Consider the following 18,112-nt stretch of genomic DNA (forward strand, 5'->3'; position numbering starts at 1 on the left):
TGCATTGTGTAATAGCACATTTTCTTTATCCATTCCTGTGTTGATGGATATTTAGGTTGCTTCCATGTCATGGCTATTGTAAATAGTGCTGCAGTGAAGATTTGGTGCATGTATCTTTTTGAACTACGGTTTTCTCTGGGTATGTCCCAGGAGTGAGACTGCTGGGTAATTTGGTAGGTCTATTTTTAGTTTTTTAAGGACCCTCCATACTGTTCTCCGTAGTGGTTGTATCAGTTTACATTCCCACCAACCGTGTAAGAGGGTTCCCTTTTCTCCACACCCTCTGCAGCATTTATTGTTCATAGATTTTTTTTTTTTTGATGATAGCCATTCTGACTGAGATAATACTTCATTGTAGTTTTGATTTGCATTTTTCTAGTAATTAGCAATGTTGAGCATCTTTTCATGTGTTTTTATTGGCCATCTGTATGTCTCATTTGGAGAAATGTCTGTTTAGGCCTTCTGCCCATTTCTTTATTGAGTTGTTTGTTTTTTGATATTGAGCTCCATGAGCTGTTCGTATGTTTTGAAGGTTATCAGTTGCTTCATTTGCAAATATTTTCTCCCATCCTGAGGGTTGTCTTCATTTTGTTCATGGTTTCATTTGCTGTACAAAAGCTTTTAAGTTTAATTAGGTCCCATTTGTTTTTATTTTCAGTACTCTAGAAGGTGCATCAGAAAAGATCTTGCTGTGGTTTATGTAAAGAAGTATTCTGCCTGTATTTTCCTGTAACAGTTTTATAGTGTCCATCCTTACATTTAGGTCTTTAATCCATTCTGAGTTTATTTTTGTGTATATATTAAAGCATGTTCTAATTTTATTCTTTTACATGTAGATGTCCAGTTTTCCCAGCACCACTTATTGAAGAGACTGTCCTTTCTCCATTTTGTAGTCTTGCCTCCTGTGTCATAGTTAGGTGACCATACATGCATGAGGTTTATCTCTGAGCTTTTTATCCTGTTCCATTGCTCTATATTTCTGTTTCTGTGCCAGAACTATACCATCTTGACTAATATAGCTTTGTGGTACAGTCTGAAGTCAGGAAACCTGATTTCTCCAGCTGCATTTTTCTTGCTCAAGATTGCTTTCGCTTTTCAGGGTCTTTGTGTTTCCATACAAATTGTAGAGCTTTTTCTTTTAATTCTGTGAAAAATGCCATTGGTAGTTTGATGGGGATTGCATTGAATTGGTAGGTTGCTTTGGGTAGTATAGTCATTTTCACAATAATGATTCTTCCAATCCAGAAACATGGTGTGTTTGTCCATCTGTTTGTGTCATTGATTTCTTTCATCAGCATCTTATAATTCTCTTGAGTATAAATCTTCTGCCTCCTTAGGTAGGTTTATTCCTAAGTTTTTTATTCTTTTCGTTGTGATGGTAAATGAGATTGTTTCCTTAATTTCTCTTTCTAATCTTTCACTGTTAGTGTATAGGAAAGCAAGAAATTTCTTTTTATTAATTTTGTGTCCTGCAACTTTACCAGATTCATTGATGAGCTCTAGTAGTTTTCTGGTGGCATCTTTAGGATTTTCTAAGTATAGTATCATGTCATCTGCAAACAATTTTACTTCTTCTTTTCCAATTTGGATTCCTTTTATTTCTTTTTCTTCTCTGATTAGCATCACTAGGACTTCCAAAACTATGTTAAATAATAGTGATGAGAATGAACATTCTTATCTTGGTCCTAATCTTGGAGAAAATGCTTTCAGTTTTTTACTATTAAGAATAATGTTTGCTGTATGTTTGTCATATATGGCTTTTATTATGTTGAGGTGGGTTTGCTCTACACCCACTTTCTAGAGAGTTTTTACAATAAATGTGTGTTGAATTTTTTCAAAAGCCTTTTCTATATCTATTGAGATGATCATATGGTTTTTATTCTTTAATTCATTAATGTAGTATATCACATTGATTGATTTGTATATATTGAAGAATCCTTGCATCCCTGGAATAAATCCCACTTGATCACAGTGTATGATCCTTCTAATGTGTTGTTGGATTCTGTGTGCCCTCCCTTTTAATTTTTATATATATATGTTTTTAGGGTTTTGGGACTGGAGTTAAACAAAGACAGAGATGTTGAAAGGATCCATTGCAGTGGAGTTAACACCCTTGACATTGAACCCGTTGAAGGGAGATAGTAAGTTTCTTATATAATCATTTTTGTTCCTAAGTGAGATCCAGTAAAATCTTGCTTTCAGATTAATGTTGTAAAATTTCATAAAAATTAATAAAAATTCTACATTGTAACATTTAAATCTGGCATTATTAATTTCAAATAAATACAAAAGATTGACCCTATGAAATGTTGCCAAATAAGTATTTCCAGAGTACTTTAAATATATTCATTGTTAAATCAACAAATATTAAGTTTTTTGTTTTGATGCAGAGAGCGTGTAAGTGCTGAGGTATATCAGCTATTTCAAAACAGTTGTTGCTCTCAGATAATCTTGTGGGAAAACAAATACAAGAAGCAAAAGTATATGAAGGACACCAGACTTGTACTTGACTTCCTCCTGGCTTTATATTTATTAGCTGTGTGGCCTTGAGCAATTTGTCTAACCTTTCTAATTCACGGTTGTCTTAGCTACACAGTGTAAGAACAATACCTAATTAACAAGTTTGTTGTGAAGATTAATTACAATAATATGTATAACATGATTAGCATAGCACATGGCATATTGTAAATGATTGCCACCATTATTGTTAATCAAAACTATTATCACCTATACTTTCGATCCGTTTTCCACACAACAGCTGAAGTGCTTTGAAAAATGCAAATATGTACGTGCCACACACACATCCCCACCCACTTAAAGCTTATCTACCCCACATTACTTTTACCAAAATGTTCAAAACCCTTGTCCTTCAATTAGGACAAGCATAAAAGTAACTAAAGAAGTGTGTCTTGTTATGTTTTGTTTAGCATTTGCCCCAAATCATTGTATTATAATGAGGTATTATTACTTGCATTAAAATAAGCCAGGATAGGTTTAATAGAATTCAATTTTTTAAATTCCAGCTTCTGTCATTGTCTCATCTAGTATATGAGAAACATGTACAGTGAACAAATTCTAACTTTAACACATGGTTAAATGTAAAAGATGACATGTGATCTTTTTTTTTTTTCCCCTAACCTTTTCTAGGCTGAACATACTACCTCTCAATCAAGGACAGCTTTGGGACATTTGCTTGTAAAATAATCCTGACATAAGCAGCAAGGGATAGCTGATTTCTTTTGGTCTTGGGTGCTGGTGGGATAGTGATCAGTTGTTTGACCTGTAAAGTTCATGAATCCAGTAGGCTACCAGTTGGGAGAGTTAGTGAGAAATGTGGAAAGTTATGGATTATATGTGCATTAAATATGTGTGAGAAATACAGGCCGAGGAGTCTTTGCAGATCATATACAGAAAAGTCAAGATTCTTACTATAGTAGTTTCCCCTTTTATTGTATAGTGAAAATCTACAACTGTTTCATTGTTTGCTGAGACTTGTATTTTGCATTAAAAACCCTTTTGGCAGCAAAGAGAAATAAAAAGCAAAATGGATGTTTAATGGAAAATTAAATATAGGTCTTCTTTTTCTCACAAAAATCAACTCACATACAACCTGCTGAAAACACTTATTCATATTTACCAACTACCTTACAGTTAAGTAACATCATTGCCATTAGATACTTCAACTACAAAATCAGTTAATTACAGTAATGTTCAGTTTTATTTTCCACCCAATTAATGTAATCAAAAGAAAGCTTTTGGAAGTCACTCTAGCAAAGGTGAAACATCTGACCTTATTATAAATACGATTTAAATTAACTTTAAAAGTTGAATTTTGAAAACAGTTGTTTTTCCATTGATAATACATGTGCTGTGGTTAAAAAAAAAACAACAGTGTTGTACAAAGCTCAAATGTTCAGCAAAATGTTTTTGGAATTAGAAATGGTACACATATAACTCACAACTGTTTCCAAGCAAGCTGCAACATTTTTTCAACTAAAATAAAAAAGCTGTAGTTGTTAAACTTTACTAAGATTACTGGATATACACAATTAGAATAACCAACCCACAAAATTTTGTAATGAAGCTAATGTTAAAAATTAAAAAAACTCTTCAGGATAGCTTTACTGCCCTATCATCAATCAGATATAGAACCGTTTGAACAAAAAACTTTGAAGAAGTACTTTTAAATTAACTAATTGTTCTACATATCAATATTGAATTTTTCTTAAAACAGTTCTATAAATCAGTGCTTGTTGGACATGCTGCTATTTCATGAATCCTTTGTAACTGGTTCATAACATGGTAAGGCACTTGTACCAGAATGTAAATTATTAAGTCTTTAAGCACAGTTTTGATGAGCTAGAATATTTTTGTAGCTTTTTTGTAGCGAGACTTTCTCAGTGAAGAAAGAACTGTGATCATTTCTGGTGCAAGTTCCTTATGTTGTTGCACTACAATAACAGAGAAACTAAAGGTGGCAAAATTAAAAGAAAAATGATTACTTATAACAAATATGAGTGATCAGATATCCCTGCAAACCTCAAAATATGGATGAATGAGAGCAACACACTGATAACTACAAGATCTGTGTGGTATCAGCATCTATACCAGGTGGGGTAAGAAAAACCAATGGGGCATCTAATAGACCTGATAACTTCAAAGTGACTGACAGCTACTTGAAAGCTCAGCGATTCAGTTTGACTACAACAGTTGAAACTGGGAAAGGATTGTGTACTCTTGATGTCCAAGGGGTTCGCAGTAAGACCCAAAGAGGCTGGAGTAATCTAGCCCCTATAATCTCTCCAGCTAACCAACTAAAGATGCCCTAATAGATGAACCCCATGTTCCCATGTTGAGGAGAAACTGTTTGGAATAGAATCCAAAGTGAGAAGTACAGTGATGATAGAAACAAAGAAAAAAGATGAGTCAGATAAAAATTGGAGAGATGACTAGAACTTGGAAATCTGAAAATTAGCTGCCATATTTGGAATATCTTATTTTAAAAAGAAGAGGAGGAGGATGTTCTAGGGATATAAATTTTAAATATTGCCAAACTAAGCCTCCCTTTTAAAAGTTTAAGAAAATTAATTTTATATAAAAATAAGCAAAAGAATAGGATTAAGGTCAGAGTTCATACAAAATTATTTTAATAACAAATAAAATAAATAATGTTCCTATAAACAATATATTTGTGCCAGAAAGATATGTCCACAAAATAGATGAGAACTGTAACCTAATATTTTAAAAATAACTAAAAGTCATTTTTAAAAGGTACAGTGTATGAAAGAATAACATAAGTTATAATTAGAAAAACTGAGAAATGAGATGATCAAACTTAAGAAAAAATTATGAAAAAAGTTAAATACAAGAGGTGATGCTTTAGAAATAGAAGCAAATAAATACAAGAGGAAACATAAAAATCAAAAAGAGATGGAGATAGGAAAAGGAGTCAAGAGAATTAGGTATATGTAGAAGATAGACAGAGAATATCCAACATACATATAAGAGGAGTTTCCAGAGAAGAAACCAAAGGAAGAGAATGGAATAAAGACTGAAGGAAACATTGTGAGAATGAACAAAATCTGAAACTACTACATATAAGGGAAGAAAATCATGTTGTAACCACAGACTTTGATTTTGAGCTTTATGCTCAAAGAAATGAAGTTTCTTATTTAAGATGTTCAAGGAAATAAAATCTGAGTCAAGGATTTTATATCCAACCAGACTGATTTTCAAGTACAAAAGGACTAATGGTTAGTAATATACAAGAATTCAAGGAATATTGTTCTCATTAGTCCTTTCTTAAGAATCTACCAGAGAATAAAATTAGAGAAAAAGAATGAATAGAGAGATACACCAGAATTGATGGTGAGCAATAATATTAGCAAATAACAATACTTTCTGTAGATTCATACATATCTACATATATAGATATATAGATTAAATTCATGGATCTGTGTGTCTTCTCCACTAGATTATAAACTGAGGAGTCAGGAATCATACCTGTCTTGTTCACAGTTGTATTAGCATAATGCCTAGCATACTGTAGAAGCTCAGAGTTGAATGAGTTGAAGTAAATGTGTTTATAATGGAGGGAACGAATCTAACACTTACTGATGTCCTATTTTTTTTTTTTTTTCTTATTTTGCCAGGCAGTGTAAAAGACTTTTGTGTACGATTTATCTTTATTTCAGCTTTATGATTTAGGTGAAAATGTTCCCCTTTTCATAAATAAACAAGCTTAAGTGAAGTAACTTGCCCAGGGTCAGATAGTAATATCTGTAATATTCCATCAGTAATAACTGGTCTGTCTGATTCCATTTTCATTTAACACAATTATAATTGGGACATTTAAAATGACTTTGTAATGTCTTACTTTCTGAAATGAGAAATATCTTTTGCCATCTTGTTTCTCCTGTTCATTTTGGTATCTTGAAGGTAAATTTTAACCGATCACAGATTAAATCTATCTATTTTTATTTTTCCACAAATATTAAATTAAAGATTTTAGCTTATTATAGTCTGCTAATGAAGATTTACTCTGTATTTATGGGCATAATAAATTTGAGAGTTTGTGGATCAGTAAGTTTCAGAAATATGTAATCATAAATAAATGAACTATATAAATGATAAATTAATTTGAACTTTTTTATTATTAGCATGTTATCAGGTGGTTCAGATGGTGTGATTGTGCTTTATGATCTTGAGAACTCCAGCAGACAACCTTATTACACGTGTAAAGCAGTGTGTTCCATTGGCAGGTGTGTATTAAAAACGTAATTCATGAATTTATAAACATTTGAGTATTTTTGCATCAAATACAAAACATGAAATATGAATGTTTCAAGCAAATTGTTCAAATGATATATTTACATAGTTATCCCTTGACATCTTCTTGCAAGTAATAACTGAAATTCGAATATTGCTCTTTTTTTTAAATTTTTTAATTAAAGGATAATTACTTTACAGAATTTTGTGATTTTCTGCCATACGTCAACAACAATCAGCCATAGATTCACCCATGTCCCCTCCCTCCCAAACCTCCCTCCCATCTCTCTCCACCCCACCCTTCAGCCAGTCACAGAGACCCTGTTTGAGTTCCCTGAGTCATACAGCAAATTCCCATTGGCTATCTGTTACACTGTATTGTAAATTTCTGTGTTACTCTCTCCATCCATCTCCCCTTCTCCCTCCTCTTCTCCCACCTTGTCCATAGGTCAGTTCTCTATGTCTGTTTCTCCATTGCTGCCCTGAAAATAAATTCATCAGTACATCTCTTCAGATTCCATATATATGTGTCAGTATACGATATTTATATTTCTCTTTCTGACTTACTTCACTCTGTATAATGGGCTCTAGTTTTGTCCACGTCATTGGAACAGATTCACATGCGTTCCTTTTTATGGCTGAGTAGTAGTCCATTGTATTTATGTACTACCGCTTCTTTATCCATTCATCCTCAATGGATATCTAGGCTGCTTCCATGTTCTGGCTATTGTAAATAGTGCTGCAGTGAACACTGGGGTACATGTGTCTTTTTCAGTTTTGATTTCCTCAAGGTATATGCCTAGGAGTGGGGTTGCTGGGTCATATGGCGGTTTTATTCCTAGCTTTTTAAGGAGTCCCCATACCATCTTCCTTAGTGGCTGTATCAGTTTACACTCCCACCAGCAATGTAAGAGTGTTCCCTTTTCTCCACACCCTCTCCAGCATTTATTGTCTGTAGACATGATGATGGCCATTCTGACTGGTGTGAGGTGGTATCTCGTTTGTAGTTTTGATTTGCATTTCTCTGATAATGAGTGACTTTGAGCATCTTTTCATGTGCATGTTCGCCATCTGTATGTCTTCTGTGGAGAAATGTCTCTTCAGGTCTCTTTGATATTGCTGTTTTTAACATATGACTTCTCCAAAACAACTGGGGTATCAGTTTTCAAAAGGACTTTATTTTAAGACTTTTGATTATGGTCTTTTTGTTCTCCACCTACATGGCACACCTCAGTAACTAATTTTAGTTTTTAGAGTACTTAACATAAGATTCATTTAAGTCTTTCTAGCTAAATATAAACACAAATTAGTTTTTTCAACTATTAGTAGAACAAAAAGATTAATAGCTAGAAGCCATAATGTACTCGCTTCTAGCCAGTACAAAACACACACACGCACACACCCCTCTTCTCTTACCTACTTACTTAGAGCTGCTTGACTTAACATACGTTTCTACCTTGAATTTTTTGGCTGTTTAATAAAGTGTTTTACGATTTTAATTTGTTCATAGTGGTCACTTAATTCTTTCTTGTCACCTGTATTTGATCTGATTTTAAGCAGACCTTGAATTAACAGAGAATAAGAGTTGAAAAAATGTTTTCAAGAGGAAAACATTAATATCCACAACTGCTATGTATTAAAGCTGTTTCCAAAGTGCTAGTATAGATACATAAGTTCGTGGAATATTTGTGAGGAGAATTATGGTTATTTCTTGGCTCTGACACTTCACTTTGGAAATACAGATTTAAGGAAACTATTTCTCTGAACCTCTGACAAAACTGTTTCGTCTTAGAGATAATTATACGTGGCCTATTATTCTTGTAAGTTTTCTATGAGACTGAAATATTATCTTCAAAAAGCACATTAAAATTTTAAAGCCACTATATAAATGGGAAGCAGTATAATTATAGATACACTTGGTACAACACAAGATGCTGCCTCAAGTACTCTGGAACTTGGTTCTAAGAGGCTTATACCATTTTATCCTCTCTCCACTCCCACCAAACAAACAACAGCAACAATAGAAGATCTAAATTCTAAGGTGTAAGGCAGCCATTGATTAGTTTAATTCATCTTTGTCTTATTTTATCTTAGCTATTATTTTAGCATTGTTTAATTTGTTATATGGTAAAATAGTGTCTTCATATATACCACATGCTATATAATATTATTCCATTAGTGGCTGTGATTTGCTTTTCTGTTATGTAAGGTCAAGTAAATGCTTAGGACATCAGTCTTACTTATTATGACTTTCTTCTTAGATTCAAAGTCTTATCTTCAAAACCATCACTTTGAATGTAAATGGACATATAGGAAGCATCTTTACAAAATGAGTTAAAGTAGCATTTTACATCCAAAGACTTTATAATCTGACTTTAAAAAATAGTTTCAATAAAAATTGATACTAAATTAATGTGGCTTACACTGTTTCCTAATAGTTACTTTTGCTTTATTTAATATGTTTATTCTTGAGCACCAAAAAGATTGCTCAACTCAAATTTTTGTTAAAAGTTAAGGAGAATGATATATCACACATAGTAGGAGATTGATTTGTTCTCTTTTAAAATCTAAAATATAAATGAACTTTTATTTGTGATCACTACATTAAAGATTTATTTGAAATTAGATAATCTCTGTGTAGATTCTTAGGAACAAATAGAGACCAGTTCTCTTTATATTCAGCAGAAATTTACTGGAAAGATATTTCATATCTCACATAACAGCAGGAAGGTAGAAGAAACAAATGTAGAAAATGAGCAGAAAATAAGAGAAACCAGAATAAGAGAACACAGTCAAGGTCATACCACACGAGTTTGGGATCTGCTGCATACCACCAACACAGACTCTTGACTCCACAACTATGAATAATTGCTAATATATCCCTGGTTTGCATTACTAGCTGGAGTTTTGGAGTCCCAGGCAGGATTGATTAAGCCCAGGACACGTTTGTGCCCCTGCTGCCCAGAGCAAGAGAAAGAGAATATATGGAGTCTCTTTGTTTTCTGTTATTTGTTGTTGTTTTAGTCACTCAGTCATGTCTGAGTCTTTTGTGACCCCGTGGACTAGCCCACCAGACTTCTCTGTTCATGGGATTCTCCAGACAAGAATACTGGAGTGAGTTGCCGTTTCCTTCTCCAGGGAATCTTCCCTACCCAGGGATCAAACCCACATCTCCTGCATTGCAGGTGGATTCTTTACTGCTGAACCATGTTTGGAGTCCTTGCTTTCTGTAACAAGAGGCAAGGTCCTACCTTTCAATAAAGGGAGTTTTCCCCCAAAAGGCAGAGTTTGAATGTTCAGTCAAGAAAAGAGCACACATCCACTACAATCTACCCATTTGTCCAGTATCAGTATATACCTTTCTTCCCGTACTTACCCTTCCCTTAAAAAAGTTAAGTTTCATCCTAACCTAATGCAAATATCTATTACTTGACCAAAACTGTAATCATTCCCTTCCCCCAAAAGCTGTGATTCCAAGTGTATTTAGTTACCAGATCCAGTTCAAGATAATCTCTATTTTTCCGCTAGTTTTATGTGTTCTTAAATTAGGATTATGCAACTTGTAGGCTCAGTTTGTAGGTAATCTGTATAAAATAATCGAGGTAAGAGAGAAGAAAGAAAGGGGAAATTAGTTAAAATATTTATATGACGTAGAAAGTAAGAAAATATGGATAGGAACTGCAGTTGTTTTTTGCAGCTAACTCAAGGCCAGAAATGGCATATAAAGCTTTTCTTCTTCATATTCTTATTTCTTCAAGTAGCAACACGTGTGAGGCCCTTTATCCTATATTGTCATCTAAACTTTCAGCTTAAAGAATCATAACTCATGATGGTCCTATCTGTTTTGGGTTGCAATAGTCTTCTGTTTACTTTTATATTATCATGAATATTTAATATATATAAATAGTAGTCTAATGAACTATGTACCCATCACCCAGCTTCAGCAGCTATCAGTCATAACCAATCTTATTTCATCTTTACCCCACCCACCTACCTACTCTGAAGATTATTTTGAAGCAAATCTCAGAAAGATATCATTTCATTCATAATTTTATCTCTAAAAAATAAAAAATGTTTTATAAGCATAACACCACTACCACTGTCTCACATATACAATAATTAATGACATTAAGTATCCAGTTGGTGTTCAAATGTCCCTCCACTGTCATAAGTATTTCTAAACATCCAGTGTCTTTGAATTAAGTTTCAATAGAGGACACATACTGTGTTGATCACTAGTTCAGAGCATATACTGCGTCCTTCAGGATAGCACATCATCATCACAGGTGGTGTACTGTAACTGACGTCATAACTGAGTCTTCAACAGAACATGCATTTGTCGGCTATGGGCTACCTAAGAGTAGTGAACCCCATGGGCATCTCCCCGTCACATTCTTTTGCTGTAGAAGTGAGGTTCTTAATCAGAAGCCGTACTGTGTGGGACACTATGGAGGTATGGGAGGCAACAATTCTAAATGATAGTGCTGATAAAATGATCAGAAAAGCAAATCCAAAACCAAAGTAGGTGTCTCCTCCAGTAAGGAGAAATCAGTTTCTTCCGTAAATCAGTCCAGTGTAGTTGGCTAATCCGTCCAAGCTCTCATACAGAAATAGGAAGTCTCATTTTAAGAGCCTTAGTAGGAAGCAGGCCTCCACATCATACTGTGGGCACCTAAAACTAGAGATGCCTACATATTCTTTCTCTAGACAGCTAGGGCATGGCGAGTAATCTAGGTTTGTATCATTCTTCCAAAAACTGTGACTTGTTAATATGGTATCCATTTTGAAGCTCAAGTAAATCAGTTATCTCTAAATTTTGATTGCTGTTTTGTAGAAGCCATCCTGATGTTCACAAATACAGTGTGGAGACCGTACAGTGGTACCCTCATGACACTGGCATGTTCACATCCAGTTCGTTTGATAAGACTCTGAAAGTATGGGATACAAACACATTACAAGTAAGTACGTTAAAGCTTTTCTGAGCTGTTCTGTACAATGAAGGAAAATTTAGTCCTAAACAGTTTTAGTGTGATTATTTGCTAAGATGTCCAGTACTCTTGCCTGGAAAATCCCATGGACAGAGGAACGTAGTAGGCTACAGTCCATGGGGTTGCAAAGAGTCGGACATGACTGAGCGACTTCACTTCATATGTTAGATGTGAAAGCAGTATAGTGATTGAGGAGAGCAATACTGCTTGAGTTCATATCTTGTCTCTGCTGCTGACTGCTGCTGGTTAGTCACTGAGTCATGTCCAACTCTTTGCAACCCCATGGACAATGCCCACCAGTCTCCCAACCAGGGATTAAAGCTGAATATCCTGCTTGGCAGCCAAATTGTTTATTACTGAGCCACCTGGGAAGCCCCTGCTGCTAACTAGCTATGTGATATTGATTGGGCAAGTATCTGAACTTCTAAAGGGAGTAATGATTGTACCCTATAGAATGACTATGAGGATTAAAGAGGTTGATATGTGTAAAGTACCTGGAAACAGTACCTAGCATAGTAAGTACTTAAACACCATTGCTGCTAAGTCACTTCAGTCATGTCCGACTCTTTGTGATCCCATAGACGGCACCCCACCAGGCTCCCCCGTCCCTGGGATTCTCCAGGCAAGAACACTGGAGTGGGTTGCCATTTCCTTCTCCAGTGCATGAAAGTGAAAAGTGAAAGTAAAATTGCTCAGTCGTGTCCAACTCTTCATGACCCCATGGACTGTAGCCCACCAGGCTCCTCCGTCCATGGGATTTTCCAGGCAGGAGTACTGGAGTGGGGTGCCATCGCCTTCTCCATAAACACCATTAGCTGTTATATATTTTATTACTCAAAAACTTCTATGGTGTAGTGGTGTAGGGAAGAATATTGGATTTATCTCCTATTGACCTAAAAAAATAAGGAAAAAGAAAGTTATTAATATTAGAGCTGAGTAAAGTAGACAGTGCCTGCTTGCATGCTAAGTTGCTTCAGTCACGTTGACTCTGTGCGATCCTATGGACTGTAGCCCTCCAGGCTCCTCTGTCCATGGGATTCTCCAGGCAGGAATACTGAAGCAGGTTGCCATGTCTTCCTCCAGAGGATCTTCCTGACCCAGGGATTGCGCCCACATCTCATGTCTCCTGCATTGGCAGGTGGGTTCTTTACCAATAGCGCCACCTGGGAAGATACAGTAGATAATAGCTTTTATGCTATTTGATCAAATTTTATTTTTCTTTCTCATGCTAATTCTTTCCCTGAGCTCTAGTTCCATATGTCTCTACCTGTATACAGAACCTCTCTTACTTAAATGTAGTGTCATCATCTCAAACTAAATATATTCTAAATTGAAGTGAATGTGATGGCTCCTCATATCCATTTAGTCCTCAAATCTTAGCTAGTCTTCCTTCAGACTCTCAGATTTCTCCTTTCTATTTCCCTTACCATCACTGTCCGTCTGGACTACTACTATAAACTCCTAAATGATTTCTTTTTATTATTTTTCTTCTCATAGTTCCACAGTAAGTTCTACCCTAGAATTAATTAGAATAAAGCAGTTTCATCCTGTCTCGACCCAAACCACCTTTGGTGAGTGATTCCATTGTCTAAATTCAGCCTGGCATTCTAAGTTCTCTGTAACCTCACTTCCTACTTTCTCAACCTTAGCTTCTACCTCTTTTCAACATAAATAATGTGCTGCCACTAAACTGATCTCCTTTTGCCTTCTGAACACATCTTATATGTTGTATTCCCTACCTCAAGTTTCCTTCCCTATGAAACTTCTACCTTCCCTTGTTCATGTTATAACTGGAAGTTTATACTCTTTGGCCAACATCTTTCTATTTCTCCCACCATTCACCAGCTCCAGTAATCACCATTTTGTTCACGGTTTCTTTCAGTTTGGCTTTTTAAGATTTCTGTTTGTGAGTGATAGACAGTATTTATTCCTCTTTGTTTGACTTATTTCACTTAGTATTTAATGCCCTTAATGTCTGTCTGTATTGTCACAAATGGCAGACGTTCATTCTTCCCCATGGCTGAATAATATTCCATCATATATGTGTGTGCATGTGTGTATACATATCAGGTCTTCTTTATCCCTTCCCGTGTTGATGGGCACTTAGGTTGTTTCCATGATTTGGCTATTATAAACAGTGCTGTTGAAAACATGAGGATGCAGCTGTCTCTTTTGAGACAGTGATTTCATTTCCTTTGGATATATACCCACAAGTGGGATTACTGGATCATATGGTTCTAATTTTGAGGAATCTCTGTATTATTTTCTATAATGGCTACACTAATTTACATTCCCTCTAATAATCACAGAGGTTTCCTTTTCTACATATCCTTGCCATCACTTGTTATCTCTTTTTGATAATGGATATTCTAACAGATGTGAGGTGTTATCTCATTGTGGTTTTGATTTGCATTTTTCTGATGATTAGTGAAGAGGCGCGGTTTCTGTCTCTCTGTGGGTTGGGAAGGTCCCCCGGAGAAGAAAGTGGCAACCCACTCCAGTATTCTTGCCTAGAAAATCCTATGGACAGAGGAGCCTGGTGGGTTATAGTCCACGGGATCCCCAAGAGTCAGACACAACTGCAGCAACTGAGCATGCACGCAGTCTGCCCTATTATAAGGTTTTCTTCACCTTCATGAGGCAGAGGCCAGCTAACTGCAGCCAATAGGCCAAGTCTAGGCTCTTGGCCAAGGCTTCTCACGGACTCTTTTTTGTAAACAACGTGTTATTGTAACACAGACATGCTCATTTGTTGTCTGTGGCCACTTTGACACTGCAGTGACAGAAATGAGTAATTGGTCTTCAAAGCCTAAAATATTTTCAGTCTGACTCTTTACTAAAAAAGTTTGTTGACCTTTGGTGTAGTTAAACCTGAAGAAGGTGCACAGAAGGCAGACATTTGAGTCATCCAGGGTTGAGGCTTTGACAGGTGAGATGATGATGGCAAAGGAGTTGAATATCCTTGAACTGAAGCATTTAACCTTGGAATCCAAGCTGAAGGAGGAAAAGTGAAGACAGGAGGAACTGATAGGGCTGCTGGGCTTTGTTTGGGTGTCTTAGAGGTGGTGGAGGGAGCTGAAATAATATAAAATTCTGGTCATATGTAACTGAAATATGTGATTTCAAAGGAGCAGTTTTTGGTGGTGAGAGTATCCCGGGTGTGGTAGCTGAGATTATATGGAACTGAGAGGCAGAGTACTGACTAGATCCTTTCTGTAGGTGCTGAAGTTCTCCAGGATGGAGCAGAAAGGAAGATGGTGAACCAGGAGGTTATCTTGTCTTAATCTCTGGAATTTATTAGAGAAAGATAAATTGCTAACAATTTAAAAATTACTAACAGTGTGACAATAGGTAAATAGAAAATTTGCTGCTTTTGTGATTACACTTATTTTAAATGTCTTTTGATTATCAGATTGCCGATGTATTTAATTTTGAAGAAACAGTTTATAGTCATCATATGTCTCCGGTTGCCACCAAGCACTGTTTGGTAGCAGGTTTGTATTTGTGTTCTTTTGTTTTTTTAACATACTGAAAACTTTTTCCCTTTTAATATCTAGTTAGTTTTGATATAAACATTTTAACCCAGATGAAGATCACAATTCTTAAAAAAAAAAAACTTAAATATATATTACTATTTATATTCATTCCGTTTAACAGATATTGTACAAGTCAGGCACCATGCTAGATTTCAGAGTGGCTAGGATTTGAAAACTAAGAAAGCACATTTCTGGGACTTCCCTGGTGGCTCAGTGGTATAGAACCTGCCTGCCAGTGTAGGAGGCATGGGTTCAATCCCTAGTCCAGGAGGGTCCCACATGCCACAGAGCAACTAAGCACGCGTGCCACAGCTGTTGAGCCTGTGCTCTGGAACCTGGGAGCTGCAGCTGCTGAACTCTCACACTGAAGCCTGTGCACCCAGAGCCAGAGCTCTACAACAAGAGAAGCCACGGCAAGAGAAGCTTGCGCGCTGCGTCTAGAGGGTAGAGAAAAAGGCCGCACAGCATCAAAGACCCGGCACAGCCAAAAAGTAAATATATAAATAAGTAAAAATAAAATTATGAAAACGAGTATCACTTGTGGGGTGTTTTTAAGAAAGAAAGAAAGCACATTTCTGTTCCCTTAATTACTTTTTTTCCCCCGGTAGCTCAGCTGATAAAGAACCCGCCTGCAGTGCGGGAGACCTGGGTTTGACAGATTCCCTGGAGAAGGGAAAGGCTACCCACTCCAGTATTCTTTCCTGGAGGATTCCATGGACTGTATAGTCTGTGGGGTTGCAAAGAGTTGGACATGACTGAGTGACTCTCACTTTAAAGAACTTTTTTAAACCACCAAAGTTCAAAGATTCTAAGTGAACACTAAGTGAAGTCGCTCAGACGTGTCCGACTCTTTGCGACCCCATGGACTGTAGCCTACCAGGCTCCTCCCTTCATGGGATTCTCCAGGCAAGAGTACTGGAGTGGGTTGCCATTTCCTCCTCCAGGGGGTCTTCCTGACCCAGGGATTGAACCCGGGTCTCTCGCATTCCAGGCAGACGCTTTAACCTCTGACCCACCTATGAAAACAAAATTTGGCAGCCTTTTCATTCAGTACAATGAAACAAAGAAATAATTTCCTTCTCTCTGAGAATATGTGATTCAAATTAAACATCCATTTTTTTGAAAGCACATGCAACAAAAAATTTTCATGTATGAAGATGAAAAAATATTTTTCTGGTATCAGGCATCAGGTCCCTGTGATATTATTTCTGTGGCACTGCATGAATCTCCTCACCTCTGGGCACCAGTCAGCTACTTCATCTGTAAAGAGTTTGGGCACTAACTCGTCTTTGAGGCTCACTCAGTCTGTGTCCAGAGTTCCTGTGAATCTGTTAATAGTGATTTAGAAGTATATTATTAACATGGAACAGCTAAGCTATTAAAATAAAATAACTTAAGTGATAAAATAACGTAGAATTATACACACATTGTACCAGTACACGTTTCGTGGTTTTGATACTGTGCTATAGTTACTTAACATATAACCATTGGGACAACCTGGGTGAAGGGTACATAGGGCCTCTTTGCACTATCTTTGCAGCTTCCTGTGAATCTATAATTATTTCATTGTTAAATATTTAAAAATAATAATAGTGTAATATAGAATAATAGAGTAATCTTAGTACAACTAAAATAATTTTCTAGTTATAAAAAACTAAAGTATATTATTAACATACATTTTTATATTTTTGCAAGTGAAAATGTCATGATTCATAATGGTAGTTTCTTATTTCCTTTTGGTGATCATTTATAATTAAATGATCTTAAACCATTTTTGTTTTTGTTTTTACAGTTGGTACTAGAGGACCCAAAGTACAACTTTGTGACTTGAAGTCTGGATCCTGTTCTCACATTCTACAGGGTATTTTATTTGAAACAACAACTACTTTGAGTAAACCATTCAATAAAATGAAACATTACTAACAATGCAGTCTTTGTAAACGACATGACTGATGTATTTTGTGCTAGTTGTTAGAAGTCAACAGGGAAATAAAGATCCTTCTGTGCATTATTCTTATAAAACTAAACTATTAAGGAGACATTTATATGAACAATGACTGCAGGGTAAGCTTCAAGGATACAGAAAGTCAAACTCAAAACATTGTGTTATTTCTACATTGAAAAAAATGAACTACTTATGAAACTTACATCGGTATAGCTGTCTCTATGAACATTATTTAATATTGTTCTGGCTGAGTAGACGTTCTTAATATTTAGGTACTTCTTTTCTCAATAAAAATATTTTAGAAAAAATATTGAAATAAAATTTGGTAAAGGTTTACCAGCTTAAACTGTTTTTGCTACTGTTTTAAATCAGTATTAGATTGTCTAATTCCAAACAGTGAAAAAAATAGGATATAATTCAGAAATTCTGTTTGTATTCATCTCTGAGAAACACATAGTAAATATATTAGGAAAACTTCATGAGATGGATAACATCTGTTTTATATTATGAATCTCTATGAAATACACTAAGCTGATGAAAATATATAATTTGAATAGTTAGGTAGAAATAATTTAAAATGCTAAATTTACTTGTCCTATGAACTTATCACTTATGCTCTAGACAAAAAATTTTATATAAATGCTTTTTATAATCATGAATTAAAATAATTTTTTTCTGCTACAACTTTCTAAAAAAAGTTAGGAAACATTTTTAGTCTTTGAAATGTTTGTCTTATAAGTAAGCTTGAGCTATGTCATTTATTGATGGACTAACCTACTAGGCTAGCAGCTATATTTAAAAAGACAGACTCACTTGCTCTGGCTGTTCTTTCCAAAGCAAACCCAAGCCTTTTATAATAAAATACCATATGTGAG

General features: G+C 35.5%; 1 protein-coding gene across 2 annotated transcripts in view; it reads left to right on the forward strand.

Moving 5' to 3' along the window:
• ERCC8 (ERCC excision repair 8, CSA ubiquitin ligase complex subunit) overlaps positions 1-18,112 on the forward strand; it is a 49,674-nt gene that overhangs the window by 6,749 nt on the left and 24,813 nt on the right. The window contains exons 2-6 of one of the 2 annotated variants that reach the window (XM_052658968.1): positions 2,046-2,141; positions 6,660-6,761; positions 11,603-11,726; positions 15,169-15,250; positions 17,085-17,153. In XM_052658968.1, coding sequence (XP_052514928.1) covers positions 2,046-2,141; positions 6,660-6,761; positions 11,603-11,726; positions 15,169-15,250; positions 17,085-17,153 — 473 coding nt within the window. The remainder of the gene's footprint in view (positions 1-2,045; positions 2,142-6,659; positions 6,762-11,602; positions 11,727-15,168; positions 15,251-17,084; positions 17,154-18,112) is intronic. The other variant, XM_052658969.1, reaches the window with a different exon arrangement.

Source organism: Budorcas taxicolor, chromosome 20 (genome assembly GCF_023091745.1).
Source record: "Budorcas taxicolor isolate Tak-1 chromosome 20, Takin1.1, whole genome shotgun sequence".
NCBI classification, from domain to species: Eukaryota; Metazoa; Chordata; class Mammalia; order Artiodactyla; family Bovidae; genus Budorcas; species Budorcas taxicolor.